The sequence below is a fragment of the Ochotona curzoniae genome, unplaced genomic scaffold (assembly GCF_017591425.1).
Source record: "Ochotona curzoniae isolate NIBS_2020 unplaced genomic scaffold, NIBS_Ocur_1.0 contig_291, whole genome shotgun sequence".
NCBI lineage: Eukaryota > Metazoa > Chordata > Mammalia > Lagomorpha > Ochotonidae > Ochotona > Ochotona curzoniae.
The window spans coordinates 2,417,915-2,442,697 of record NW_024465649.1 but is presented as its reverse complement, the minus strand read 5'-3'; the positions used below and the strand labels follow the sequence as shown (position 1 = coordinate 2,442,697).

Sequence of the window (24,783 nt, the reverse complement as noted above, 5' to 3'; positions counted from 1 at the left end):
AGCAGGTCTCAGGGCTTACGTAAGGCACGGGTCCCCCGCGGCCAGCGGGACTCCGAGGCTGGGCGGGCGGAGGCGGCGCCGCCCAGCGGCCCCGTGCTGGAAGGCTTGTGTGTGGGGGTGCAGCTTGCAGCTGAGGTGCGAGTCTGATTGCTTCTGCTGGACAGGCCCGACCCAGGCTCCGCGCACGCCCCGCGGCTCGGGCGCGCATCTGCCAGCGCTGGGCGGAGGTGGCCCCTCGGAGCGCGCGCGGGCAGCGGGCAGCAGGGGCCACTACGGCAACGGGGTCTGTGACAGCGGCCGGGAAGGGGCCGAGACGCGAGCTACAGGCTGCCCACGTGCGGGGACTGCTCAGAGACTCAGCCAGCAGGTCACTCGGTGCGTGGCAAGGCGGGGGCGCGCTTCGGGGTCACCCCGACGCCGGTTCCCCTGGCCCGACTGAGACCGGCTAGGGGATGCTCGTTCGCCAGAGCCTTCCAGGACCATGATGGGACCAGTCGGACCGTCGCGTCAGACCTCTAAAGGCTGACCCCTAGGGGCGGGGGCCCGAGCCCTCCGGACAGGCTGCGGGAGGGTGCGAGGGCGGGGAGGTGTAGCTAAGGCGTCTCCGCCTTCGAGTCGCTCCAGGCGTGGGGCGGAGGGGAGGGGCTGGCTTAAAAGTCTCTCCTTCCCCCTCTGTAGGGGCGGCCAGAGAGTTCCCTCTCGAGCAGACAGGGTCGAGCAACAAAGTTCGCGCATCTCCTGTCAGGGTCTCCTTCCCATCGAGGCAATGGCTTCTAAACTCCTGCGAGCAGTCATCCTCGGGCCGCCCGGCTCGGGCAAAGGCACCGTGTGCCAGATGATCGCCCAGAACTTTGGCCTGCAGCACCTCTCCAGCGGCCACTTCTTGCGGGAGAACATCAAGGCCAACACGGGTAAGGGGCTGCGTGCGCGAGGGCCGGGGACGAGGCGCAGCGGGAGCTTAGGCCGGGGAGAGGCTCGGCCCAGGCGCCCAGGCCGGGGCTGCGCGCTCTGCCGCGCCCTTCCCCCGCCCGCGTGCGGGCGTGCAGGCTCCTACGTGCCGGGGCGCATGCAGCTGGCGGCCGCGGCCGCGCGGCTTAACCGCGCCGGGGGTGAGGGTGAGCTGGCGGGGAGCGCGATGGGAGGTGCCCGCGGCTGCTCTCTCCGTTCGACTCCTCCTACGGGGAGGCGGTGGGCGGGGGGCCGGAGACCGTGGGGCCGAGCGAGCGAGCTGTACCGGGCTACCGAACCCTTCCCCCTTCCCCAGCACCCTGGCCCTGCGCCGCCCCCCGCCCCCCGCGCGATTCCCGGAGTTGGGGGCGGGGGGAGCAGTTCGCCACCCACCTGTGGGAGTCTGGCCGTGCGGCGCTGGGAAAGCTGCGGTGCCTAGGCTCTCAGCCACGCGCCCCTGCAGCTTCTCCGTGCTACCTCGGGAGCAGAGCACCGGGTGGCTTTGGAAGGCTGGTTTGTGAGCAGCCGCTTTCTATGGCAAACTCCCCGCCGACTGACGTTTCCCCCAGCCGGGGACTGGCCGGGGGGGAGTGGGGAGTGGGAAAGTGGGGGGAAGCTTGTCCTGATGAATTACATTTCCCATCCATCCTTGCTGGCGCTCGCTGGCATCTTGAGCAGCCTCGCTTGGCCAGCCTGGCCGAGTTGGGGATGTGGGGGTCACCCTCTTGGCTCTAGCTGACCGTATCCCGCCGGTCCCTCATCTGGTCCACGCTCACACCAGTCTGCGGATGGATTGCCGTGTGCTGCTTGGAGGCCCCTGACGCTTCTGGGATGGAGATGCTGGCCATCACTGACTCCTTTATGGAAAACTTGTTACTGCACAGGAAGCCCTTTGTTGCTACTGTTCTCTTGGGCGTCCAGGGATGCGGGGGCTTGTTGCCCAGTAGGGGCCAGTTACACAGGGATCTACATTTTAGACTCACCACGTTAGTTTGGAGGGGTGGATGGCGGACGGTGCTGATAAACTACTAAGAATTTCTACTTTACAAGCAGGTTGTAAAGGGCTAACTTGCCCCCTGCCCACAGCCATGGCACAGAAGTCACCTGGCTGTAGCTGGAGTTTTCTCTGCCTGTAGCTGTTACCTGGGGTAGGGATGGTTTACGCTATTTTAACTTAAATGCCTCATTCACAAGCGTGGTATTCTTTCAGTATCTGGGATGCGGTTTAGGGCAGAGGTGCCTGGGAGGGAAGGCTGACCCTCAGCTCTAGGAGGCCACAGGCAGCCTGAGTGCCGAGCTCCAAGGCCCGACTAACGCTCCCCACAGCTGGCTTGGTGGCTTGAAGCCATCTGGGCTGGAGGCTTTCACGCTGTCCATCCTTGCCCTGACCCTGTGGAACCTTCCCCTCTGAAGAGTGTGGTGGGAAATGGCTCACTTTGGTGTGTTTTGAAAATTTTCTCCCTGTGTTTCCTTGTTTTCTTAATCTTTTTCCTCTTGTGAATTCTAGTTTCCGTTCTCTTTCGGGGGGCATCACCACCACCATCATCTTTTTCTTCCCCCCTCTTTTTTCAACCCTGGTATAAGAAGGGACTGTGAAATTCTTTGAACTAAGTTTTTTCATGAAGTGCTTTAAAAATTGTGTCAGGGAAAAAAGGCAGAAGCACAGGGGTAGTGCTGTTTCTCGGGCGTGGGGACCATTCTTGGAGTAGTTTCTGCTGCTACATAAGAACGCATCCCGGGGTAGTTATTTCCCTGCGTGTCACCTACTGTTTGCTTTGAGGCAGTTCCCTGGTGGAGAAGCTCCTCCACCCTTTTGTACCCGGTATTTTCTGGTGGAAGGTTTGGAGGAGGGCAAAGCCCCAGGGTGTGGAACCTGGGCGGGACTGGAATGGGAGAGCAGATCAGGCCATCTGCTGCAGCCTGCGCTTGGGCAGGCTCCAGTCCGCAAGGCTGTCTTCCCTGCACCAGGCAGTGGCTGCTCCTTCCAGACTGGGTAGGCTCAGTGTAGTTGTTCTTAGCCTGGCAGGAGGCATCCTCCCTTTACGCATGTGGGCGCTGTTGCTGCCCTGGCCCACAGCTGTAAGCTGGTGTTGCAGATGTCAAATTCATCCAGCAGGTGTTTCCTGATCTTTTATTCTGTGTCACAGTGTTCCAGGGGTTGGGGACTGCAATATTTAAGGCAATCTTATGTCCCTGGAAGTCCCTTCTACCAATACCACACTCCAATTTTTGTCTCCCGCCAGGCTCTTAGCATGTACCTGGTGCATAAAAGTTCAGTAAGATGCTGTTAATGACATAGGCCATTAGTTCTGTCTACTTATTTCCAAGAAGTCAGAGAGCAGCAACAGAATGCATTCTTCTGCTTAATTAGTTCTGATTTATGGCCAAAGTTTGTACTTAGCTATGATCTGAGATTAGTGTCCTACCGGCCTGGAGCAATGCAGGCTGAGGCTTATCAAATACCTTATTTTTAAGCCCACCCCCACAAGTTTGACTCTGGTTTTCTCCTTTTTAAAGATTATTTATGTTGGATGTCAGATTTACAGAGAAAAGATCTTCCATCTACTGATTCACTCCCCAACTGGTTGCAATGACTGGAACTGAGCCAGTCTGAAGCCAACAGTCAGGAACCTCTAGGTCTCCCACGCAGATGCAGAGTCCCAAGGCCTTGAGCCATCCTCTACTGCTTTCCCAGGCCACAGGCAGGGAGCTGGATGGGAAATGGAGCAGCTAGGATTCAAACTGGTGCCCGTATAGGATCCCTGCGGGCTTGGTGTGGTAGAATGGTTCTCTTTACACACAGTGCAGGAGTGAAGGGAAGGCTGGGGGCTGGGTCTGTGCTCTGTCATGAGAAACAGTGTCCTGCTTGAAGGATAGGAAAACCTGTTGTAAGAGTTGGGCAAGTAGTGTTGAAGTCACATTCTATACTGGAGCTTCTATCGCATTGCGGGAAGATGGGCAGATTTCCAAGAGAAATCTTGGATTGACTGGGACAAACGTGTTCAAGAGCAAACATGATCCTGCCATTAATTAATATTAACAGCAGCTCTCGTGGGGTTTTGCAGATGGGACTGGCACTTATGGGCTGAGCCACTCTGTTCTAAAAAAGATGATCTTGTTTAGAAGGCTAGTTTTTTCCTTTCTATAAATGTGCATCTCACATAAGATGAACATTTCTGTGAACTGGATGCAGGATGTTCGGAACATGCCGTCCTCCATTCCCTTCATTTCTTCCCCCACATCGCTTGCAAGCTTGATACAACTCGGGTTAAGCAGGCTGTCACTGGTTTTGAGGTCTTCCTCCAGTCCAAAGGGCCATTTACATCCACTTGTGTGTTTAATTTTTGAAAGAGATACATGGAGAGGAAGATTTCAAATGACAGAAAAATGTTTTCTGTCTGCTGGATTACTTTCTGAATGGTTGCAATGGATGGGACAAAGCCAGAGTGGCCGGATCTAGAACTCCTGGATCTCCTGCATGATGCAGGAGCCCCAGCACTTGGCATTGTCTGCTGCTTTCCTAGGCACATTAGCATGGAGCTAGGCAGGAAGTAGAACAGCTGGGTCTGAAACTGCTGTCTGTACGGGATGCTGGTCTTATAAGGTGGTGGCTTTACCAGCTATTCCACAATACTGGCTCTAGCCTGATTTTCTATAAAGTCATGTTTTGTAGAAAAGCTTGAAAAGTGAAATGTCAGAAGACATGGAGAAAGCAATTAAGATGACCTCTGATGTCATCCTGGTGCTTGATAACTGACAAGTTATTTTTTACTTCATTTGTTCTGTCCCTCTCAACTCCAAAAAACTTCGTAATATAACATCTGGTAAGCACTTTCCCTCCCATTAATATATGTGTATTGTTTTCCTGTATTTTTTTAAAAGATTTATTTTTATTTTTTTATTGGAAAGGCAGATATACATAGAGGAGAGACAGAGAGGAAGATCTTCCGTCCAATGATTCACTCCCCAAGTGAGTGCAACGGCCAATGCTATGCCGATCTGAAGCTAGGAGACTCTTCCGGGTCTCCACGCGGGTGCAGGTTCCCAAAGCTTTGGGCCGTCCTGGACTGCTTTCCCAGGCCACAGGCAGGGAGCTGGAAGGGAAGCGGGGCTGCCAGGATAGAACCAGCGCCCATATGGGATCCCGGGCGTGCAAGGCGAGGACCTTAGCCACTTGCGCTACCACGCCAGGCCCTTTCCTGTATTTTAAAAAAACATTTGAAAGGTGGGAGTCACAGAGAATGAAGTATTTTCCTTCTACCAGTTCACTCTCTTGCAATGACAGGACCTGGACTAGGCTGAAGCCAGAAACTGGCACTTCATCCAAGTCCCCCACTTGGGTGGCAGGGAACCAAGCAGTTGGGGTGCCTTCTGCTGCTTTCCCAACCTGTTATCAGGGAGCTAGATTGGAAGTAAAGCAGATAGGACTAGAACTGGGGCCCATTTGATATGCCGGTGTTGCAGGCCACAGCTAAATGTGCTGCGTCACAGTGTCCTTAGAGTATTTGCATCATTTGCTGTATACCAGTGCTTTTTATTTTATTGGAAAGGCCAGTTGACAGAGAGAAGGAAAGCGGAGAGAAAGAACTTCCATCTTCTGATCTACTCCCCAAGTGGTCGCAACAGCTAGAGCAGAGCTGATCTAGAGCCTGTTGGCAACGCCCGCGTCGCCACGTACCCCGAGCCCTGAATCTAGCGGAGGGACTAGGGTTATGAGACAGACAAGACAGACAACACACAGACACAGTGGGTCATTCTTGTGGGGAGAATGCCGTTTATTTGAAGTCAAGCTGCATCTTTTATAGTCTGCTTGGCCCCTCCCAGGATCCTCCCAATGGTTAAGCCACACCTAAGCTCCCCCAAGGACATGCAACAAGGGGAAGCAGGAAGGAGGGAGATTGCAGTCAAGCCACAGGCTAAGTGTATCAGGCCATAATTGCCCATTCTGTCACACCTTGAGAAGTTAAGCTGTGGTGTTAACCCTTGGGAGACCCGGGGCCTACAGAGCCAGCAGCTTTCTCCAGGTCTCCAAAGTAGGTACAGGGTCCCAAGATTTTGGGTCATCTTCTGCTGCTTTCCCAGGCCATAAGCCGAGAGTTGAATGGGAAGTGGAGTAGCTGGGACACGAACTGGTGCCCACATGGGAACCTGGTGGATACAAGGTGAGGACTTTAGCCACTTAGACTATCACACCGGGCCCTATCAGTGCTTTTATGTATGTCATTTTATATAAATTATGGGGCAAATGGACTTATTGGGGCAGGTTGCTAGGAATGAAAGGAACAGGGCTACATGGTAAATCATAGGTGATGAAGAAAGTTTTAAGGTTGTCTTACAACATCCAAAGTTCCAGTAGCTTAACAGGTACTACTTTGTTTCATGTTTTTTGAGTTGCCAAACATTTCCATTTATTTTATTTTTATTGGAAAGTCTGACATACAGAGAGTAGCAGAGAGAAAGAGGAAGATTTTCCACTCGCTGATTCACTCCCCAAGTGGCCGCAATGACTGGTGCTGTGCCAATCCAAAGCCAGGGTCCTCTTTCGTGTCTCCCATACGTTGCAGGCTCCCAAGACTTTGGGCTGTTAATGACTGCATTCCCAGGCAACAAGCAAGGATCTGGATGGGAAGTGGAGCATCTGGGACATGCCATATAGGATCCTGGCACTCCTAAGGGGAGGATTTGGCCATTAGGTTACAGTACCAGATCCATCCAGTGGTTTATTCTGAAATTGGCAATGGCTGGAGCTGATCCAATCTGAAGCCAGGTGCCAAGAGCTTCTGTGTCATGGGTGCAAGATCCCAAGGACTTGGGTCATCCTCTGTTGGTTTCCCATGTCACAGGTAGGGAGCTGGATGGGAAGTGCAGTAGCCAGGACATGTCATGCCAGTCTTTGATGGGAGATTTGTTTAGCCTGTTGAGTACCAGCAAACCTGTATTAGCAAACCTGCATTGCCAGCTCTATAAAAAATGTAGGTACTAGAATGTAGTTATTTATAATGCTTGATGATAATAATTAGCTTGTTTATGTATTCTATTGTTTTGTAAAGGGCCCGGCGCGATAGCGCAAGTGGTTAAAGGTCCTCGCCTTGCATGCCCTGGATCCCATATGGGCGCTGGTTCTGGTCCCGGCAGCCCTGCTTCCCTTCCAGCTCCCTGCCCGTGGCCCGGGAGGGCAATCGGGGACAGCCCGGGGCTTTGGGACTCTGCACCCGCGTGGGGGACCCGGGGGAGGCTCCTGGCTTCGGATCGGCATGGTATCGGCCCGTTGCACTCACTTGGGGAGTGAATCATCGGACGGAAGATCTTCCTCTCTCTCTCTCTCCTCTATGTATATCCGCCTTTCCAATAAAAAAATAATAAAAATAAATCTTAAAAAAAAAAAAGAAATTTTGTAAAATGCCGCTCTAAAAAAATTATTTGAAAGGTAGAGTGGCATGCACACAGAGACAGATTTCTTTTACTAATTCACTTTCCAAAGGCCTCTACCAGCTGGGGCTGGGCCAGGCTGAAGCTAGGAGGCTGGAACCCCATCCAGGTCTCCCATGTAGGTGGCAGGGATCCAAGCGCTTGAGTCATCTGCTGCTTTCCCAGGGACATTAGCAGAGAGCTGCATTGGAAGCAGAATAGTGGAGAGTTGATCTGAGCTCTCCCATATATATCAGGCATTCTGAGTGGTGGGTGGTTTATTCCACTGCACTGCAGGAATGCACACATGCACAACACACTTCACATTTATAAAAAGTTATTTATTTGAAAGAGTTGCAGAAAAGATGGAGAGACAGAAATCTTGCATCTGTTGGTTTAATCTCTGGATGACTGCAAAGTGCTTGGGTTTCTGTTACCTGCATTGGAGACTTTAGTGACGATAACTTTCACTTTCAAATAAACAAATCTTAGGAATGTATTGGCATGATCAAGCCTATTTTCTTTAAGATTTTTTAAAATTGGAATGCCATTTATACAGAGAGCAGAGACAGGAAGATCTTCCATCCATTGATTCACTCCCCAGGCAGCTGCAACAGCAAGAGCTTAGCTCATCTGAAGCCAGGAGTCCTGAGTTTTATGGGTCTCCCACATGGGTGCAGGGTCCCAAGGCTTTGGGCCATCCTCGACTGTTTCCCAGACCATAGGCTGGAAGCTGACTGGGAAGCGGGGCCTCTGGGATTAAAACCAGTGTCCACATGGGATCCTGATGCATGGAGGTGAGGACTTTAGCTGTTAGGCCATTGTGTCGGGCCCCTCAAATGTTTTTTAGATTATCATCATATTTTCACAGTTTTTTATCCATTCGTTTTGGTATAAAGGATCTTTTCACAAATTTAAAAAATTATTGAAGGGGCAGACAGTGGCAAATGCTGGCATCCTGTAGTCACCTTTTTAAGGCCCTTCTTTCTGCCTCTGATCCAGTTTTCTGCCATTGGGACTTGAGATGCTTGAAATGGAGTGCCTGGCTCATGACTTTGGCGTTGTCACATCCCTTGCCTAGGGACTTGGGTAGGAACTAGTAGATGAGACATTCTTTATCACTCTGCCTTCCAAATCAATAAGTAAGTCTTTTTACTTGTCATGATTTTATTTCATATGGTATGGTCGTTAAATAAGTGTTGAGGAAAATTACTGAGAACCCAAAGGACCTTTGTTACATTGATAGTTAGATGGACAGATAATAATAAATGCATTAAAATTCGAAGTGGAGGGGCTGACATGGTATTGTACGCTATGCCAGTTGATGTGTTGGCTTCTCTCCTTTGATCCAGCTCCTTATATGGCTTACTTATGGACTTGAGCAGAGTGTGGCTCAAGTCCTTGGGCCCCTGTACCCTAGTGGGAGACCAGGGGGGGAGGCTCCTGGATCCTGCCTTCTGATCAGCTCAGTTCCAGCCAGTGGGGCATAAACTAGCATATAGATGATCTGTTTGCCCTTCGACCTTTCAAATAAAAGCAAATCGTTAAGAAATAGTAGATCTTCAAAAAGAAACACATTACATGTTAATATGTTTCTATGAGAGGATTGTTTTCCAACAGATCTGAGGAATAGTATTTTTGCTCATTTGCCTGTCCATAACCTCTGGCTTCATAGACAATGTTCTCGGCTGGTTCTGGTTTTTCTCTCAGCCTGAGGTGTCTTGTGACTTTGCTTTTAGCATCTGAAGACTACCTGTGCCACACAAGAAATGTACTTAGCTGCTCAGCTCCTTGAAAGGCTGCAGGATCAGGTGGGCTACACTTTGAGACCTGCCAATCCCCCAGTTGGTCCCCTGGGTTAGGAGTTGAGGTTGTTTACAAGCTCTTGGGTAGGAGGCACGCCTCCCTGGCTGTCTTGATTTCCTGTCTTCCATACAGTAAGTGCCTTGAGTGTCAGGCAGTGTTCGGCTGGTAGGATACAGTGAAATAAGTTCCCTTCTGTGAAGGATCTGCTCATTGTCCTGGCACAGGCAGGCGACAAGCAGAAGGTTCAGTGAGGGTGCCTGTCTCTTCGAAGATTCCATGTACACACTGAGCCAAGGAAACCATGAAGTTTCCTTACTGTGTATCCAACAGGATATTTAAGGTGGCTAGTTGGCTATGGGTACTGCTAACAGACAGCCTTATTAAATCCAAAGGACTTAGAATTAAAACCAAAAAGTGAAAAACTACAGATTCACATGTGTAGGTTACTACATGGAATGGTCATTGCTGCAACATTTCTTTGAAGTTTTGTTTTTTTGGAAAGAAATGTTTAGAGATCTTCTGATTTGCTCTTTCAGTGGGTGCAATAGCCAGGGCTGGGCCAGGTTAAAGCCTGAAGCCCTGAGCTCCATCTGGGTCTCGCATGTGGCCAAAATATATATATTTCTACATTTTTTTTTTTAACGTGAAAGGCATATTTATAAGTAGGAGAGATAGAAAAGGTCTTCTGTCTGCTGGCTTGCTCCCAAAATGGCCACAATGGAGCTGAGCCATTCTGAAGCTGGGAGCCAGAAGCCTCTTCCGGGTCTCCTGTTCACTGTCCTGCAGCGATGGCCTTGGCGCACGGAGTAATAACACGTGGACTAGTGCGTTGGTGAGATAGCTTATTAGTGGCATCGGGCTTTGAGGCTCACATAGGATAAGGGAGGAGATATTGAGGAGCTTACGAAGTTCCCATAAACCTTTCTACGGAACCCATCAATTGTTTCCACACCGTTGTTTGAAACTATCAATTGTCCTCAAAAATGATGTCCAATATGTTGCTCTCATACAAATGATATCCTATCAGTTGTCATCCTATGTTTGTCCTTCCGTGAATCACAGTGTCCTTCTATGGTCTCCCATATGGGTACAGGGCTACAGTGACTTTGGCCATCCTCTGCTGTCTTCAGGCCATAATCAGAGAGCTGGATCAGAAGTGAGCAGCTGGGTTCTCACATGAGATACCAGCCCCAAAGGGTGAGCCTATCCAAAGCCAGGAGCTAGGAACTTTTTTCCATGTGGGTATAGGGTCCCAAGGACTTGAGCAGCTCTGCTGCTTTTCCAGGGCACAAGCAGGGTGCTGAATAGGAAGTGGAGCATGCACTGGTACTCATACAGATTATCCAATTGAGCTTTGCACTGACCCCCTAGGTAAAGTTTTAAGCAACCTTAATTAAGCAAGCCGATTTAATTTCTGGAAAGAATGTGTAATGGGCTGATTTGTGGGCTAAGTCATTATGGGATGCCACATTCCGTATTGAAGTTCCAGCTATTCTGCGTTAGGTCAACCTCCCTGCTAATAATTCCCTTGGAAGCAGGGATGATATTCCACGTACTGAAGTTTCTGACACCCCTGTGGAGTTCTTGGATCCTTGCTGCAGCCTGGCCTTGTGTTGGTAGATGGTGGAGGCTTTTAGAGGTCAGTCACACTGCTTTTTTTTCTATTCTCTCAGTTGAGGTTTTCAGGTTGGCCTTTAAGACATAGTGCAAAGGGTCTCATTTATATCCCTCCCTGAAGTTCAATTTTGAATGCCTGATGTTACATTTTAACAGTTTCACTCGCAAGTCCTGTAATTTTTGTTCTAAATAACAGGGTCTGCACCAAGTATCCCTAACTTAGCCAAATAATAGTCAGATTATGCAAAGTCACTCCTGCTCGTCAGATTCCTCGGAAACTAGAAATCAGCACTTTTCTTTTTGGGCTGCAGTAACCTGTGACCCTAGCACTTTGTAATTCTTGTGACTTGCTCAGAACTAATGCTTGTGGTGGGTAAAGTGATGGTCACAATCTGGGTAACATTTGCATATTCCTTCTAATCCACACTCCTGAGCACTTGTTATAAGGTATGTGGCCTTAGGGAAGTGAGTGACTTTCCTTAGGTCAAACAGCTATCACTCCAATCTGAGGCTTCCTGGTCACACTTTTCATTGTGTCTTGGCAGTCTGGTACTCTGTGAATGGATAAGACTTCCCATTTCTTTTCGTAATTGTCATACTGAGACTGAGTGTCCTGGCCCATTTGTGGAAATGCCCAACATGGGGCCATTCGTTTGTCATGGTTCTAGAGGTTGGGAAGTCCAAGACCAAGGCACTAGTAGGCTTGATGGCTGAACTGGATCAGTGCTTTTGAAGATGATGCCTTGGTCCTCATGCAAGGGGAAGGGAATAAGGCTGCTAGAAGCTTCTTCTAAGGGCTCAACCCTGTTAATGTGGGAAGAGCCTGTTAAAGGCCCTGCCCCTTACCACATTGGCAATTACGTTGTGATAGGGATTTCAGGAGACAACGTTAACCATACATAGCACAGTTATGCTGAATTTCTTCCTGGGGAGGCTACAAGGCATCAGTTGGCTTATTGGCATTGTGCCCCAAGAATGTGAACAACTTGATTGAAAAAGGACTGACTTCACCATTCTAACTTCTGGCCAACAAAAGGACCCAAAAAAGACTTAAAGCCATCTGTTGTGAGATGGCAGAAATGACTTCATCGTAATGGTAAGATTTGACATATTTACTGTTCATGTTTCAAGTGCTTGGTAGAGTGCATGTACTCAGAGCAATGGACGTGTTCATGGGGCGATATCTTGCCAGTGATGCCCTTCACACCTATGTCAGTGTCAGTCGATTTTCAGATTTTTCAATTCCATGAAGTTCCTCTCCAGCTGTATTTCTAGTTTGGCCTTCATTATCTCTTCCCAAGACGATGTTCTTTTTTGTAACTTCACTGACCTACTTCTTGGCTGATACAATGTGTACTTGTTAGTGGTAGTTGAGTAGATAAGTGTTATTTTTGTATTTCAAAATATCTTATATACTTAATTTCCATTTAATTTCTATATACTTGCTTATTGTGAATATAAACAAGGAATCACACATTTATGTAACTGTCTTGCTGCTTAGCATTTTTTTTTAATTGGAAAGTCAGATTAACACAGGAGAGACAGAAAAGATCCTCTGTCTTCTTCACTTTCCAACTGGCTGCACCACTGGAACAGAGCTGGTCCAAAGCTAGGACCAGGCTGTGTCTCTACTGCTCTCTCGGGACACAAACGGGGAGCTGGATAGGAAGTGGGGCAGCCAGGATCCTGGCATGTGCAACATGAGGACTCCAGCTACAAGATCACCACACTGAACCCAGCATTTTAAAAAAAGGTTTACAGAGAAAGAGACAGGGAAAGATTCTCTGTCTGCTGGTTCATTCCCCAAGTGGCTGCAATGGCTGGAGCTGAACCTGTCTGAATTCAGGAACATCTTCTGAGTCTCCCACATGCGTACAGTGTCCCAAGGTTCTGGGTCATCCTCCACTGCCTTTCCTTGGCAACAAGCAGGGAATTGGATGGAAAGTGAAGAAGCTTGGATATGAATCAGCACTTTATGGGATCTTAACAAGGTGAGGATTTAGCCACTAGGCTACTGAGCTGGGCCCAGCTTAGCATGTTTTTAAGGTTCATTTAGGTTGTAGTTTGCATCAATGCATCATTTCTTATTTGTTTGAGAGGCAGAGAGAATGAATGGCAGAGAATGTGTTCTCGTCTGCCCTGGTTTACTCTCCAAAGGCCCACAATGACCTGAACTGGGCTAGTCCAGGACACATAAAGATGGGAAGCAGGACTCAGTTTCCATCTCCCAGGCGAAGGCAGGGACCAACCTCCTGAGACCTGGTTGCTGCCTTGCAGGGAGGGTCTGCATTAAGGGGAAGCTGGAATTGGGCAAAGAGCCAGGACTGAGACCCAGACAGTCCAGTATGAAATGTGGGTTTCCTGACTGGTATCGTAACCGCAACATTAAACATCTGTCCACACTAGTACTTTATTCCCCTTCATTATCAAATAATTTATTGTATTCATATGCTGTATTTTCTTTATTTCATCCATTCACTGGTTGATGGACACTTAGTTTGCTTCCTGGTATTGGCATTCATTTAAATTGTGTGGATTCATGTTTTTGTTACTCCTGAGTATTTACTCAGGAGTGGAATTAGTGGGTCATTTAGTAACTGTTTCATTCTTGGAAGAATTGCCAGACTGTTCCAAAGCAGCTGCACCATTTCACATTTCTCCCAACAATGAATGAGGGATCCACTTTTCTTTACATCATTGCCAACATTTGTCTTTGTGTTTCTTATTTTTTGGCTACCCTTGAGTATATAACCTGCCATGTCACAATAATTGATTCACATTTGCCTGACAGCAAATGATGTCAAACACCTTTCTTGTGCCTATTGGCCATTTGTATGCCTTTGGAGATTTGTATGTCAGTCAGATCCCTGTTAAGACCCCCTATCCATTTTATTGCTTTTAAAATTTTGTAATTAGTTTTTATTTTTTATGATCATTACATAGTTCATTAGCATGCAGAGGGTCAAGAGCTACAGGAGGATGGGTGAGATCACCATTTCCACATTCTGTTTTTCCTTCATGTATCTTGGAAGGCGGAGAAGCTACAATGAGCCTCTCAAACACCTTTACACCCTGGGATGGAGGACAGCCACCTGACACCACCCCAGGTACCCAATTCACTAAGGGTCCTGCTCAAGAGGTTTCAATAGTTCAACAGTTCTGAATTACTGCCAGTCTCACCACACCAAGCACGATGATGAAATCTCTCCAGAATTCACTGGTTGAAACAGTCCAATTCAGAATCTCCGTTTGCCCAGTTATTCACTGCCAACACTTGGCTGGGATAGTTGATCCATTTGTTTTGTCCTCCATCCTCTACTATGTTACCAGGTGTCCTCTGCAGACTCATGTACTACCATGTCCTTCATGTGCACTTGGATATGCACTGGATATCACTGCGTGATTTGAGCCACTGAGGAGGCCCAGCTCTGACATCTCCACTCCACAGTCAGACCATGAAACCTGCAATTCTCTCCATGGTTGGGGTTCTGAGACCAGTGGATTCAGTTGGGGGGATTCCCATAGAAACTTAATCCGAGGTGATCCCAGACTTGATTCATGTGTGTGATTGCCAATACAGGGTCAGACATAGTTTATCTCACCAGTCAGCTTATGTACATGTTAGAGGTTGCAATTGTTGGGTCAGTTCTATCTGTATCCCTGTCTTTATACAAACCAATGGATTCACATTTTCAGTAGATCTTTGGACTATTTGGTAACCTGGGCTGGAAGTTTCTGGAGTGAAGCTAAAGTTAAGAACAAAGAAACTGTCGGTCACTCTGTCAGCTGACAACTTCATTAAGTACAATGTTTGTACAATCCAGTAGCATCTTGCTAACAGGAATAAGATAATCCCTGCCTTTAAAGAATTTACAAGCTGAAAAATACACTAAATTTTAAGGGGGAAATTATGCCTAGTGCTATAAAAAGAATTTTGTAAGAACAGCGAGAGAGAGGAGTCACTTGGTGTTAATTTTTTTGTTTATTTGTTTTTGAAGTTTTACTTTTGTTGGAAAGTCGGATTTACAGAGAAGTTGAGGAGAGACTGAAAGATGTTTGATTTGCTGGTTCACTCCCCAAGTGACTGCAATGGCCAGATGAGCTGATCCAGGAGCCAGGAGCCAGGAGCTTCTGGGTCTTCCATGCATGAGTAGGGTTCCATGGTTTTGGGCCATCATCTGCTGCTTTCCCAGGCCACAAGCAGGGAGCTGGATGGGAAGTGAGTGGAACAGCCTGGGCATAAACCAGTGCCCATATGGGATCCTGGCATAGGAAAGGTGAAGATTTAGCCATTGTGCTGGGCCTCTAATCCTTCGTGAGAATCCTTGCCTCCGAAAGCTAGTGGGAGAGTCAGATGAGCAAGTGAAGTTTGTTTCTGGTTTTTGTCCCTTCTCTAGGATTGGCATACTGTGATTTTGTTTATGAATTTCTCCAGTGAATGTGGTGATTTGAACGAAATCACTGGCACAATCTAGTGGCTTTAAGCGTGTGTGTGTGTGTGATGTACCATCCTGCAAGGACACACTATTAAGCCTCACATTGATTGTGGGATCATTCTGTTCTCTCGAATTTATCTTGTGTCCAAACAAAAGTACCTGCATTAAACCTGTGTGTACCACTTGGAGGGTCCTGTGGATCCATAATTGATTTTTGAAATTTTGTTAAGGTGAAAATTTTTTTTTAAGATGGAGAATTTAAGTTTACTTCTTTGTCTTACTGGTTAGATTTTTCTCAAGGTCCTTGAATGTATTGGGGGGCTGCTAATGTCCAATTTGATTTTTGCTTTGTTTTGTTTGTCTAAATTGCTGCTTCTGTAATTTTTTTCTGCCTAAGGTGTCTGTTAAGAATAAGGTAGCTGTTAAGAATAAACAAAATAGTTTGTAGGACAGATATAAAATATTTACTGCTTTGCAGCACAATTTGGTTTTTCCAAAGGCTAGTTAAATTTTAACTTGCCTTAGCTTCAGTGACTTAGTTAAAAAAAAAAAATAACACTCTGCCTTGGCAAAGATGAGAGTGCAAGATGTCCTTCCTAGTGAGGCCAGGGTTTCATTCTCATCTTTTAGGATTCTTAGGGGCTAAACACTATGCATAATAATGAGTGTTAATTCTATTTCTTCATGTCTTAGAATTGGAAGGGATTTTAAGTGAGTCAGTCCAAGTTGCTAGATTCCCTGGACAGCAGCTGACAGCTAAGGAAGCAGGCTCTTTCATTGCTGGACGGGTCCAATTGTTGGAAGATTTCTTTCCTGAGATGAAAGCCAGCTCCTTGAAACTGTCATCTGTAAACTGTCACCCATTTGTCCAACTTCAATCTTTTAGCCCTTCAGATAATTGAAAATAGTTGAGAGGCACTACTTTGCCAACTTCTCTTTTTACTCCCAAGAAAATAGCCTCATTTCCTTTACCATTCTGCCCATGATATCTGCTCTAGTTGTCAGCTTTCCACCAGGACTCTGAAATTGTAAAGACCAGCACTAATAGCTGGCTACATTTGGTGGGATTAACTCTCCATGTTCTGTTCCTTCTAAATGAACATTATTTGGACATGTTATTTGGGGGATTATGCTGGCTTATTCTTCAAGCCAGGTTTAGCCAGAATCATTCCAGGAGCAGGAAACTCAATCCAGGAGTAACAACCCAATCTTGTAACCAATCACCTAACTATCTAACCCTAACCATCACCTAAGCCATCATCTAACCCGAACCCAAACCCTAACTTTTGACTGCTCTGCTGCTCTGCTTTACATCCAGCTCCCTGCTTGTGGCTTGGGAAAGCAGCAGGTGATGGTCCAAAACCTTGGGACCCTGAACCCACATGGGAGACCTGGAAGAAGCTTCTGGTTCCCGATTTTGGATTGGCTTAGCTCTGATCATTGTGGCCACTTGGAGAGTGGATGAAAGATCTGTTTTTGTCTCTCTGTAAATCCTGTTTTTCAATAAAAGAAATAAATTTTATTATAATGATTACATGGTGGGTCAGAGTGGAAATGATTGAGGTTTAGGGAAAATTGGGGTACTCATTGCTTCCAAATTTGCTCTTGTTGTTTCTGGGGGAAGGGAAGAAACAAAGGGGAAAATCGCTCATGACTATCCAGACGTCCCAGGACCTAGGGATGAGGTTCCTCATATCAACCCAGAGCCTCAATGTGCACATATTCCGAGGGTTCTGTCCAAGTGCCTTGCATAGTTCTGAAATGCTGCCGATTTCATTGATCCGAGCATGTTGTCTAGTTAGTTCTGTGTTTCTTCTACCAATGAACTTCCATACTCACCTTTTACAATAGGGCCTGTGTCCACTGCTCCACGTTTTTCATTAGGTAGGACATGTTCTTGCAAGGGAGTCCAAGGACCTAGGCCAGGCGTCCCAAGCATTGCTGGATCCCCCACCCCTGGGCTCACGAATCTGACAGCTGGGCTAGGTTACCCAATCCGAGCCAGATCCCCCACCATTGGGGCTCACAAGCCTAGCATCCACCTAGTAGTCAGACCCCAGGACCTGGGCCAGGAGACCCAAGCCCTGCTGGATCCCCACTCCTGGGACTCATAAACCTGGCACCCACCTTACAGAAGAGTTAAAAATTTGTAAGAGGAAAAATTTGAAAATTGATTTGACTACTCTAACTGTAAGCTTGTTTTTGCATCTGCATCTTTATTTTTAAACAGTTTTCTCCTTAATCAGAAAATGAGCTTAAAAATGTTAGATTAATGATATTCACATTATTTTTGCAGTAATACCTTAGCAGAATGTAAAATCACATTTGAAATCATGAAATGTTTCAAAAAATATTAAAGCTTTAAATTTGTTCACAGTTGATGTATAACTTCTCAATACCAGCAGTAATGCCAGAAAAGAACAGTTTTCAAAACTTATTTTCATTTTGAATTCTTGAATTTTATGGTACAATTTCACACTCCTTTTTTCCCCTTAAATTCGTGCTCTCTTATAAAGGAAGAAATGGAAGTGTCCCTGCATCTAAACAAATTGGTGTGTGTTAGAAAGGGTGAGGTGAGCAAGGTATTCTCCCTTGGTGAAAATTTAGGGCCACACACAACGCAAACATATAATTGAAAATAAATAATAGTTTGAACAAAACACCAGAATTTTCCTAGTGGGCAGATTGTGACTGGGTAGAGGGAGAGAATCCTGTTTTTCTTCAAAATTTTCTTGCAGGTTTTCATTATGAATTAGGCATTAATTTCAGAATTTAAAAGTTGCATTAAATTATTGTGTATGTGTGGTAGGGGAGTATATAACCAAATCTCTCTGTTACCCTAGTCCCACTTGGATGTGTAGGTAATTGTTAGTAGTTGATGGTTCCGATACAAGTTTTGTGGATAAACGAATTTGAAAGGTCTCCAAAAAAAGGCTTTTCCTGAGCATAATATTTTGGTTAAGTTGCCAATCCAGAGCTCCAGCTTAGATCAGGTTTAGGATGTTAGATGATGCTGCCCTTCCTTGACTTCTATTAGGGACATCTTGAATGCTGTGTTCTGAATAACCCCAGAAAATAAAAGTGCCTACCCTCCTAGCTTTTGTGTAGAGAAGCCCAGCCAAACCATGTGGCTCAGAAACTAAGGTTTTCCATGCTGGCTAGGGTTGTGAAAGACAGCCGCAGATGATGGCACCTGCACTTCTGCTGAGTGTTCTCATTGGCTGGAGCCAAGAGCTCGCTGGGGGCCCACTAGGCCTGTTTCTAGAAGTATAGTTACCATGACCAAATATTTGCTCCTGTTTTCCATTAGTTAAGCCTTGGGAATCTGTTTTATGGCTAGTGACCCTCAACAAGCCAAAGAAGTTGTAGAATCCCAGGACAATGTAAGATGTGACAGTTCCCTGGTTTCAGGCAAGGCAGCTCCCTGTCAGGGGCCATGCTTACCGTAGTGGTCACCCCACCTTCCTTAAATCCTAGAAATGGCTGCTCCTGAAAAGGTCATGTAACTTGGAGTTGTTGATGCTGTATGAAATACAAAGGATTAGTGTGTTCATCACTGGGATTGGTTAGGCTTAACTTTACCTGAAGCTTTTTGGAAAGTCAGATTTACAGAAAGAGCGAGACAGAAAGATCTTCTATCCCCTGATCCACTCCCCAAGGGGCTGCAATGGGTGGAGCTGAGTCAGTCCTAAGCCAGGATCCAGGAACTTTCTCTGGGTCTCCCACATGGTGCAGGTTTGCAGGGCCATCCTTGATTGCTTACCCGGGCACAAACAGAGAGCTGGAATGGGAAGTTGGGCTGCTGGGATCCTGGTATGTGCAAGGCCACTGGATTACCGTTCTGGGTCCTTGCAGTTTTTAAAGGGTTTAGCTTACTTTGAAAAGAATGGGGCCCTGGTGCAACGGGGTAGTGATTAAGGTCCTCGCCTTGCCATATGGGTGCCGGTTCTAATCCCGGTGGTTCTGCTTCCCATCCAGCTCCCTGCCTGAGGCCTGGGAAAGCAGTCCAGGATGGCCCAAAGCTTTGGGACCCTACACCCATGTGGGAGACCTGGAAGAGGCTCCTGGCTTTGGATTGGCGCAGCTCTGCCATTGCGGTCACTTGGGGAGTGAATCATTGGATGGAAGATCTTCCTCTCTGTCTCTTCTCCTCTTTCTGTATATCTGCCTTTCCAATAAAAATAAAACATCTTTTTAAAAAAGAGTTGGGAGAGAATTTTTCATGTGTTGGTTCCCTCTCCAGATGGCCTCTATAGCCACTGCTGTACCAGACCATATACAGGAGCTCTTTCCTGGTTGCCCACACTGGTAGCAAGCTTCCAGATACTTGGGCCATCTTCTGCTGCTTTCCCAGATTATGGCAAGGGAGGTGGATCAGAAGTAAAGCAGCGGGGGATGAACTGGTATCCATACGGGATGTTGGCATTGCAGAAAGTGGCTATGTTTGTGCTACAATGCTGGCCCTAGGTCCTTTTGTTTTCCTATTCACAGCAGTGAAATCTAATTACATGCTTGAGAAATGGTAACTTGATTTTACTGGCAGCTGCCAGTTAGTGCTGCTTTGTCATGGTGAGGTGACTGTCGCGACAGTCTGATCACTTTCAGACTACAGCCGCCTTTTGGTTTGGTGTAAATGACGTGGGAGTGGGCAGAATTCTTGTCTTGAATCTATCACCTTGGACTTTTTGGAGAGCAGCTGTGGCAGCTGCTGAACTATATATGCCTGCTTTGTTTTCTGCTTTCACTTGGCAGGTGTAGAAAGTGTGAGCATTCTGAAGTGCCTCTAAAGTTAGCATGTAGCAGGGAGTGTGGCTGTGCTATTAGGCATAGCAGTTGGCCGTTGGGCAGAAGAGCTTAGGGGCTGCCATTGAGGGCCCTCTCATATCTAGGAACTCTCTGGAATAGACAGCTGTGGAAATGACTAGTCAGGGCAGTGTGCAGTGGATCATTTACCAGCTTGACATGACTTTGAGTCTGAAATGCAGTGTAGTGCATTTTTTCCCTTCCTCATTGCTTGCCCTGGGCAGCTGGGACTATGATCCTAATGAATTTTCAAATCATTGATCCTGGTGCTTCAGGTTGAGGCATGTGTGACATGGCAGTCACCAGATCAGGTGAGAATGGGCAGGTTGTCACCATGAGGGTGACCTGTGATCCTGGCAGTCGTGGGTGCCACTTGGCCATGCCACTCCTTGTCACATTCATTGCCTTTGCTTCTCTAGGATAGACAGAACCCCCTACTCCCATTCCTGCACAGCTGGACAAGACTTGCCCTATGGATACTCTCAGAAGGGAAGAGGGGCAGGTGCTTGAAGAATTTCTCCATGGGGGGATTAGAGGGAGAGACTAATAGCTTATACAAGATTTGGCTCTCTGACTCAGGCAGACATTTAAACTACAAGTGCTTGAAGAGAGTAGAGTCCTAAGCTAGGATGTCTTAGGGGAGAGATTCTAGATTGGAGCTGACTAATAGGGTGAACTCCTTGGAGAGACACCACATGGTCACAGGGTGAGCCTGTGCCCTGTCTCTTTCTGCATACCTCTCATCAGATGCTGAACCAGGACCCCCAATTTTGGACTGAACCCCTGTAAACCATGTGCCAAAAATATTCTGAAGTGGCTTCTCGGGTATTTGTAGGCGGATATACAGAGGAGAGATAGAGAGGAAGATCTTCCGTCCGATGATTCACTCCCCAAGTGAGCGCAACGGCCGATGCTATGCCAATCCGAAGCCAGGAGCCTCTTCTGGGTCTCCCACGTGGGTGCAGGGTCCCAAAGCTTTGGGCCGTCCTCAACTGCTTTCCCGGGCCACAAGCGGGGAGCTGGATGGGAAGAGGGGCCGCCGGGACCAGAACCAGCGCCCATATGGGATCCCAGGCATGCAAGGCGAGGACTTTAACCACTGCTCCACCGTGCCGGGCCCAGGAGCCTAGATTCTGATCAGATTGCCTGCGAACTACAAACGAGTGATACTGGCTCAGTGCAGCAACAAATTCCTCATCTTGCATGCACCAGGATCCCATGTGGGTGTTGATTTGTGTCCCAGCTGCTCCAGCTGCTCCACTTCCCATTCTGCTCCTTGCTTGGAGCTTGGGAAAGCAGTAGAGGGTGGCCCAAGTCTTGGGACCCTGCACATACATGGGAGACCTGACAGAGGCCAGGCCAGGCCAGGCCAGGATGCCTACGCTTGGAGGTAGAAAGTTAGCACTTTGACCCATTGCAGCCTGGTTTTGTTTATTTGTTCCTTTTTGAGAAGATTTATTTATTTATTTGTAAGGCAGAGACAGAGAGAAAGATTGTCCATTTGCTGGTTCACTCCTCAAATGGGCACAATGGTCAGAGCTGAGCTGATTTGAAGCCAGGAGCCAGGAGCTTCTTCTGGGACTCCCATTTTGGATGTATGGTGCCAAAGCTTTGGAAAATTTGTCTGCTGCTTTCTGAGGCCACAAGTATGGAGCTGGATGGGAAGTAGAGCAGCTGGGACAGGAACTGGAGCCCATATGCAATCTTGGTGCAAGGTGAAGAGTTTTCATGCTAGGCCCAAGTATTTAGTTTTAACTTTGTAATTTCAGTAAACCAAACTAGTAGTCTTATCCACAGATACAGTGTTTATTAAGGGCTTAATGTCTGTTGTTTCTGGTATTGTTGGCATTCTTGCTGGCTTTTTTTTTTTTTTTACAAAGAGAAAGAATGATTGCAGGCTGATTTGTTAAGGTGGCTGTTTGCTTTGGAAGCTGAGGGAAAGTGTCAGCATCAGCCCCTCCTTCCCCTTGCCTTTGAGGGGCTGTGAACAGGACACATTTTTTGGTGTTCTTGCTGTAAGGGAGCAGTGGGGGTAGGGAGAGGCCTGTCTCGGGCAGCAGAAGCAGTCGTCCATCCTGTTTGAGCAGATGGCACTGGGGGAGAACCACAGCTTCTCCTGCTGACCCACAGCCAAGATCCTGTGTGGGAGGCAGCTGGCAAGGTACATGACACAACCTGATTTCTGCTCTGGGCTTTCCTTCTGCAGTGGTAAGGAATGACTTCTGGTGTTGCTTTAAAAGTGAGATTTCTCCCTCTCCTCCAAGTGTGCTGGTCCCTGGGCTGTGATTGGGTTACTGGATAGGCCATTCTGTGGTCTTTGCCGAGTAAGAAATTCTAGAGATCCCATGAGATTTGAAGCATAATCCTATTTCTTTGGGCTAAAAGTGTCTAGGATGGGGATCTCCAGGCAGTTTGAAGAGGATGACATTGCTCTGAATCTTAACATTCTTTTGTCATTCCGGCAAGCATTTCCAATTACTTGCCTTTTTCCTATTTTTCTTTGCTGAACTCCTGTTCCCTCCATCCCAAATCTGCTTATCTCCAATGCTGCTTATATAAGGCAGCTTGTGGTACTACGCCAGATGTTCCTGGTGTGATTATAAATGCATGTGTTCCCATTCCAGGCCAAGAAAAGACTCCTGACAGAGGATATCCAACATTTTTTTTGGCTTATGAAACCCTAGTGTCTTTCACTCAAGACTTAGGCTTTAAAATGAGATCATTGGATTCCATTATTCTTGAGCTCACTATGAAGGGTCAAATAATTAATCCACTGTAATCCACTGGTGGGGTGAGAAAGCTGAAAGGTCAAGAATCTGCTGGGTGTCTCTTGTTCAGATATTGGGTCACCTTTGCTCAGAATTGCAGCCCCACTCCAAAGTCATGGCTGTTGTCCATGCATGTTTTTATCTTGGCTATTATGGGAACATAATCACTGCCAACACATTTTTGGACACAGGGAACAAAATTACACTAAGTGAATGTAAATATCCAGTCTGGCTCTGAATAAAAGAGGAAAGAAGCCCAAGAGTGCAGGCTTTTATTCTCAGGAAATCTGCTGTGGTAGAAAGATTATTAAGAGGTGGGTCAGGCCGGAGAGCTGAGCCTGGGTCCACCACTAATATCTAGAGTGGTAGAATGACCACATTGCGATGGCCACCCATGAAACAGGGAGAGTATCCTGGGTCCTACATATTTTTAATGTTTAAAAAGGACATTTTTATGGGAGGAGAGAGAGAGAGATACAGAGTCTTATTGTCTGCTGTTTTACTTTGCACATGGCCACAACAGCCAGGGTTGAATTGGGCCAAATCCAGGAGATTCATCTGGGTCTCATCTGGGTATGCTGCAGGGGTCGAAGCAGTTGAGCCATCTTAAGTTATTCTTCCCAGTTGTCATTATCAGGGAGCTGATTGGGAAGATGAGGTAGCCAGGACATAAATAGATGCCCACATGGGAGGCTGGCATTAAAAAGCGGTGACATTACCTGCTATATGCCATTTGAAAGGGAAAGACAGGGGCTGCTGTGCCTTACTTAGCAAGTAAAGTGGCTACCTGTGCTGTGAGCATCTTGCATAGCATGGGTACTGGCTCAAGTCCTGGCCGGTTTTCACTTACGCAGTTCCACACTAATGCAGCTTGGTCCATATCTTTGGGTGGCTGCATCCACTTGAGAAACCCAGAAGATGTTGGCTACCGATTCAGTTGCTGTCATTTGGGAAATGAACCAGTAGACAGAATATTTCTCTCCTTTGCTAACTCTGCCTTTTAAATGCATAAAATCTTAAAAAAAAAAAAAACCTCAAGTACTTGGGCCATAACTTCCCATGTCAGTAAGTTAGATTCCATGCGGACTCAATTTGGCACTCAGTATAGGGTATTCTAAGCAGTGGCTTAATGTGCTGCATGCATTCTTGGATTGCACATTGGTAATAATTGCCCCCATCTTGAGCTGAGCAGCATGGGATCACATGGTGGGGGCAGGGGTTTGCTGGCAGGCACTCCAACAAGGCTGTGCTCCCTCAGGTGAAGCCTTGGGTCAGCGACTTGATCCCCTGTGCCTGTTGATGGGATAAAAGTCTTGGTTGATAGTGCCAAAGATTCGTTACAATCACTTTCTATTAAATAAGTGATAACTCTTTCTTTGTTGCCTCTTTTAGAAACTGCTTACAGGTCCTTGTTAGTTTGTGATTTGATAAAAAAACTTTTAGGGATCAACTTTGCTTGTTACCTGGGCATCCCAGAAGAGGAGGTGGCTAGTTTTAGTTCTTGTACCTGCAAGCAGTTTGCAAATGGTAGACAAGCTTTGTGAAAGCTTGTCTTTGTGGTTCCACTGTGTGTGAATGAGGTGCATTTGAATCTGTATTTGTGGTATATGTAAGCATGGGTGACCAATTATTGTAGTTGCTTACTTGTCATGTCTTGGGACCCAAATGCAGCTATGGTTGTTACATTTCTGCACCAGCGTTCATTGACTCAGTACCAGTTGTAAGCCATAGACGGTATACACTAATTGACCGTGTATGTAGTGTAATCAAGTAACAGAATGATTTGCTTAATTCAATAACTGGTCATTTAAGGATGGCCAGAATATGAGACTATGAAAGAAAGGATACATTGCTCCTCATGCCTGATTGCTGTTTGAATGACAGAGCTTTTCTAAACCATAATCACTTTAGGATCATAATTCAACAATATTATTGGCATAAGATGTTGTGAGGAGTGTAATAAAAGGTGTGAAGAGGATTCCGATCTGGCCTGGAGC

General features: G+C 47.0%; 1 protein-coding gene across 1 annotated transcript in view; it reads left to right on the top strand.

Moving 5' to 3' along the window:
• The first annotated feature begins 684 nt into the window (after positions 1–684).
• AK4 (adenylate kinase 4) overlaps positions 685–24,783 on the top strand; it is a 42,173-nt gene continuing 18,074 nt past the window's right edge. Inside the window, exon 1 of the mRNA XM_040978637.1 lies at positions 685–911. Within this exon, the coding sequence (XP_040834571.1) occupies positions 767–911 (145 nt within the window). The 5' untranslated portion in view covers positions 685–766. The remainder of the gene's footprint in view (positions 912–24,783) is intronic.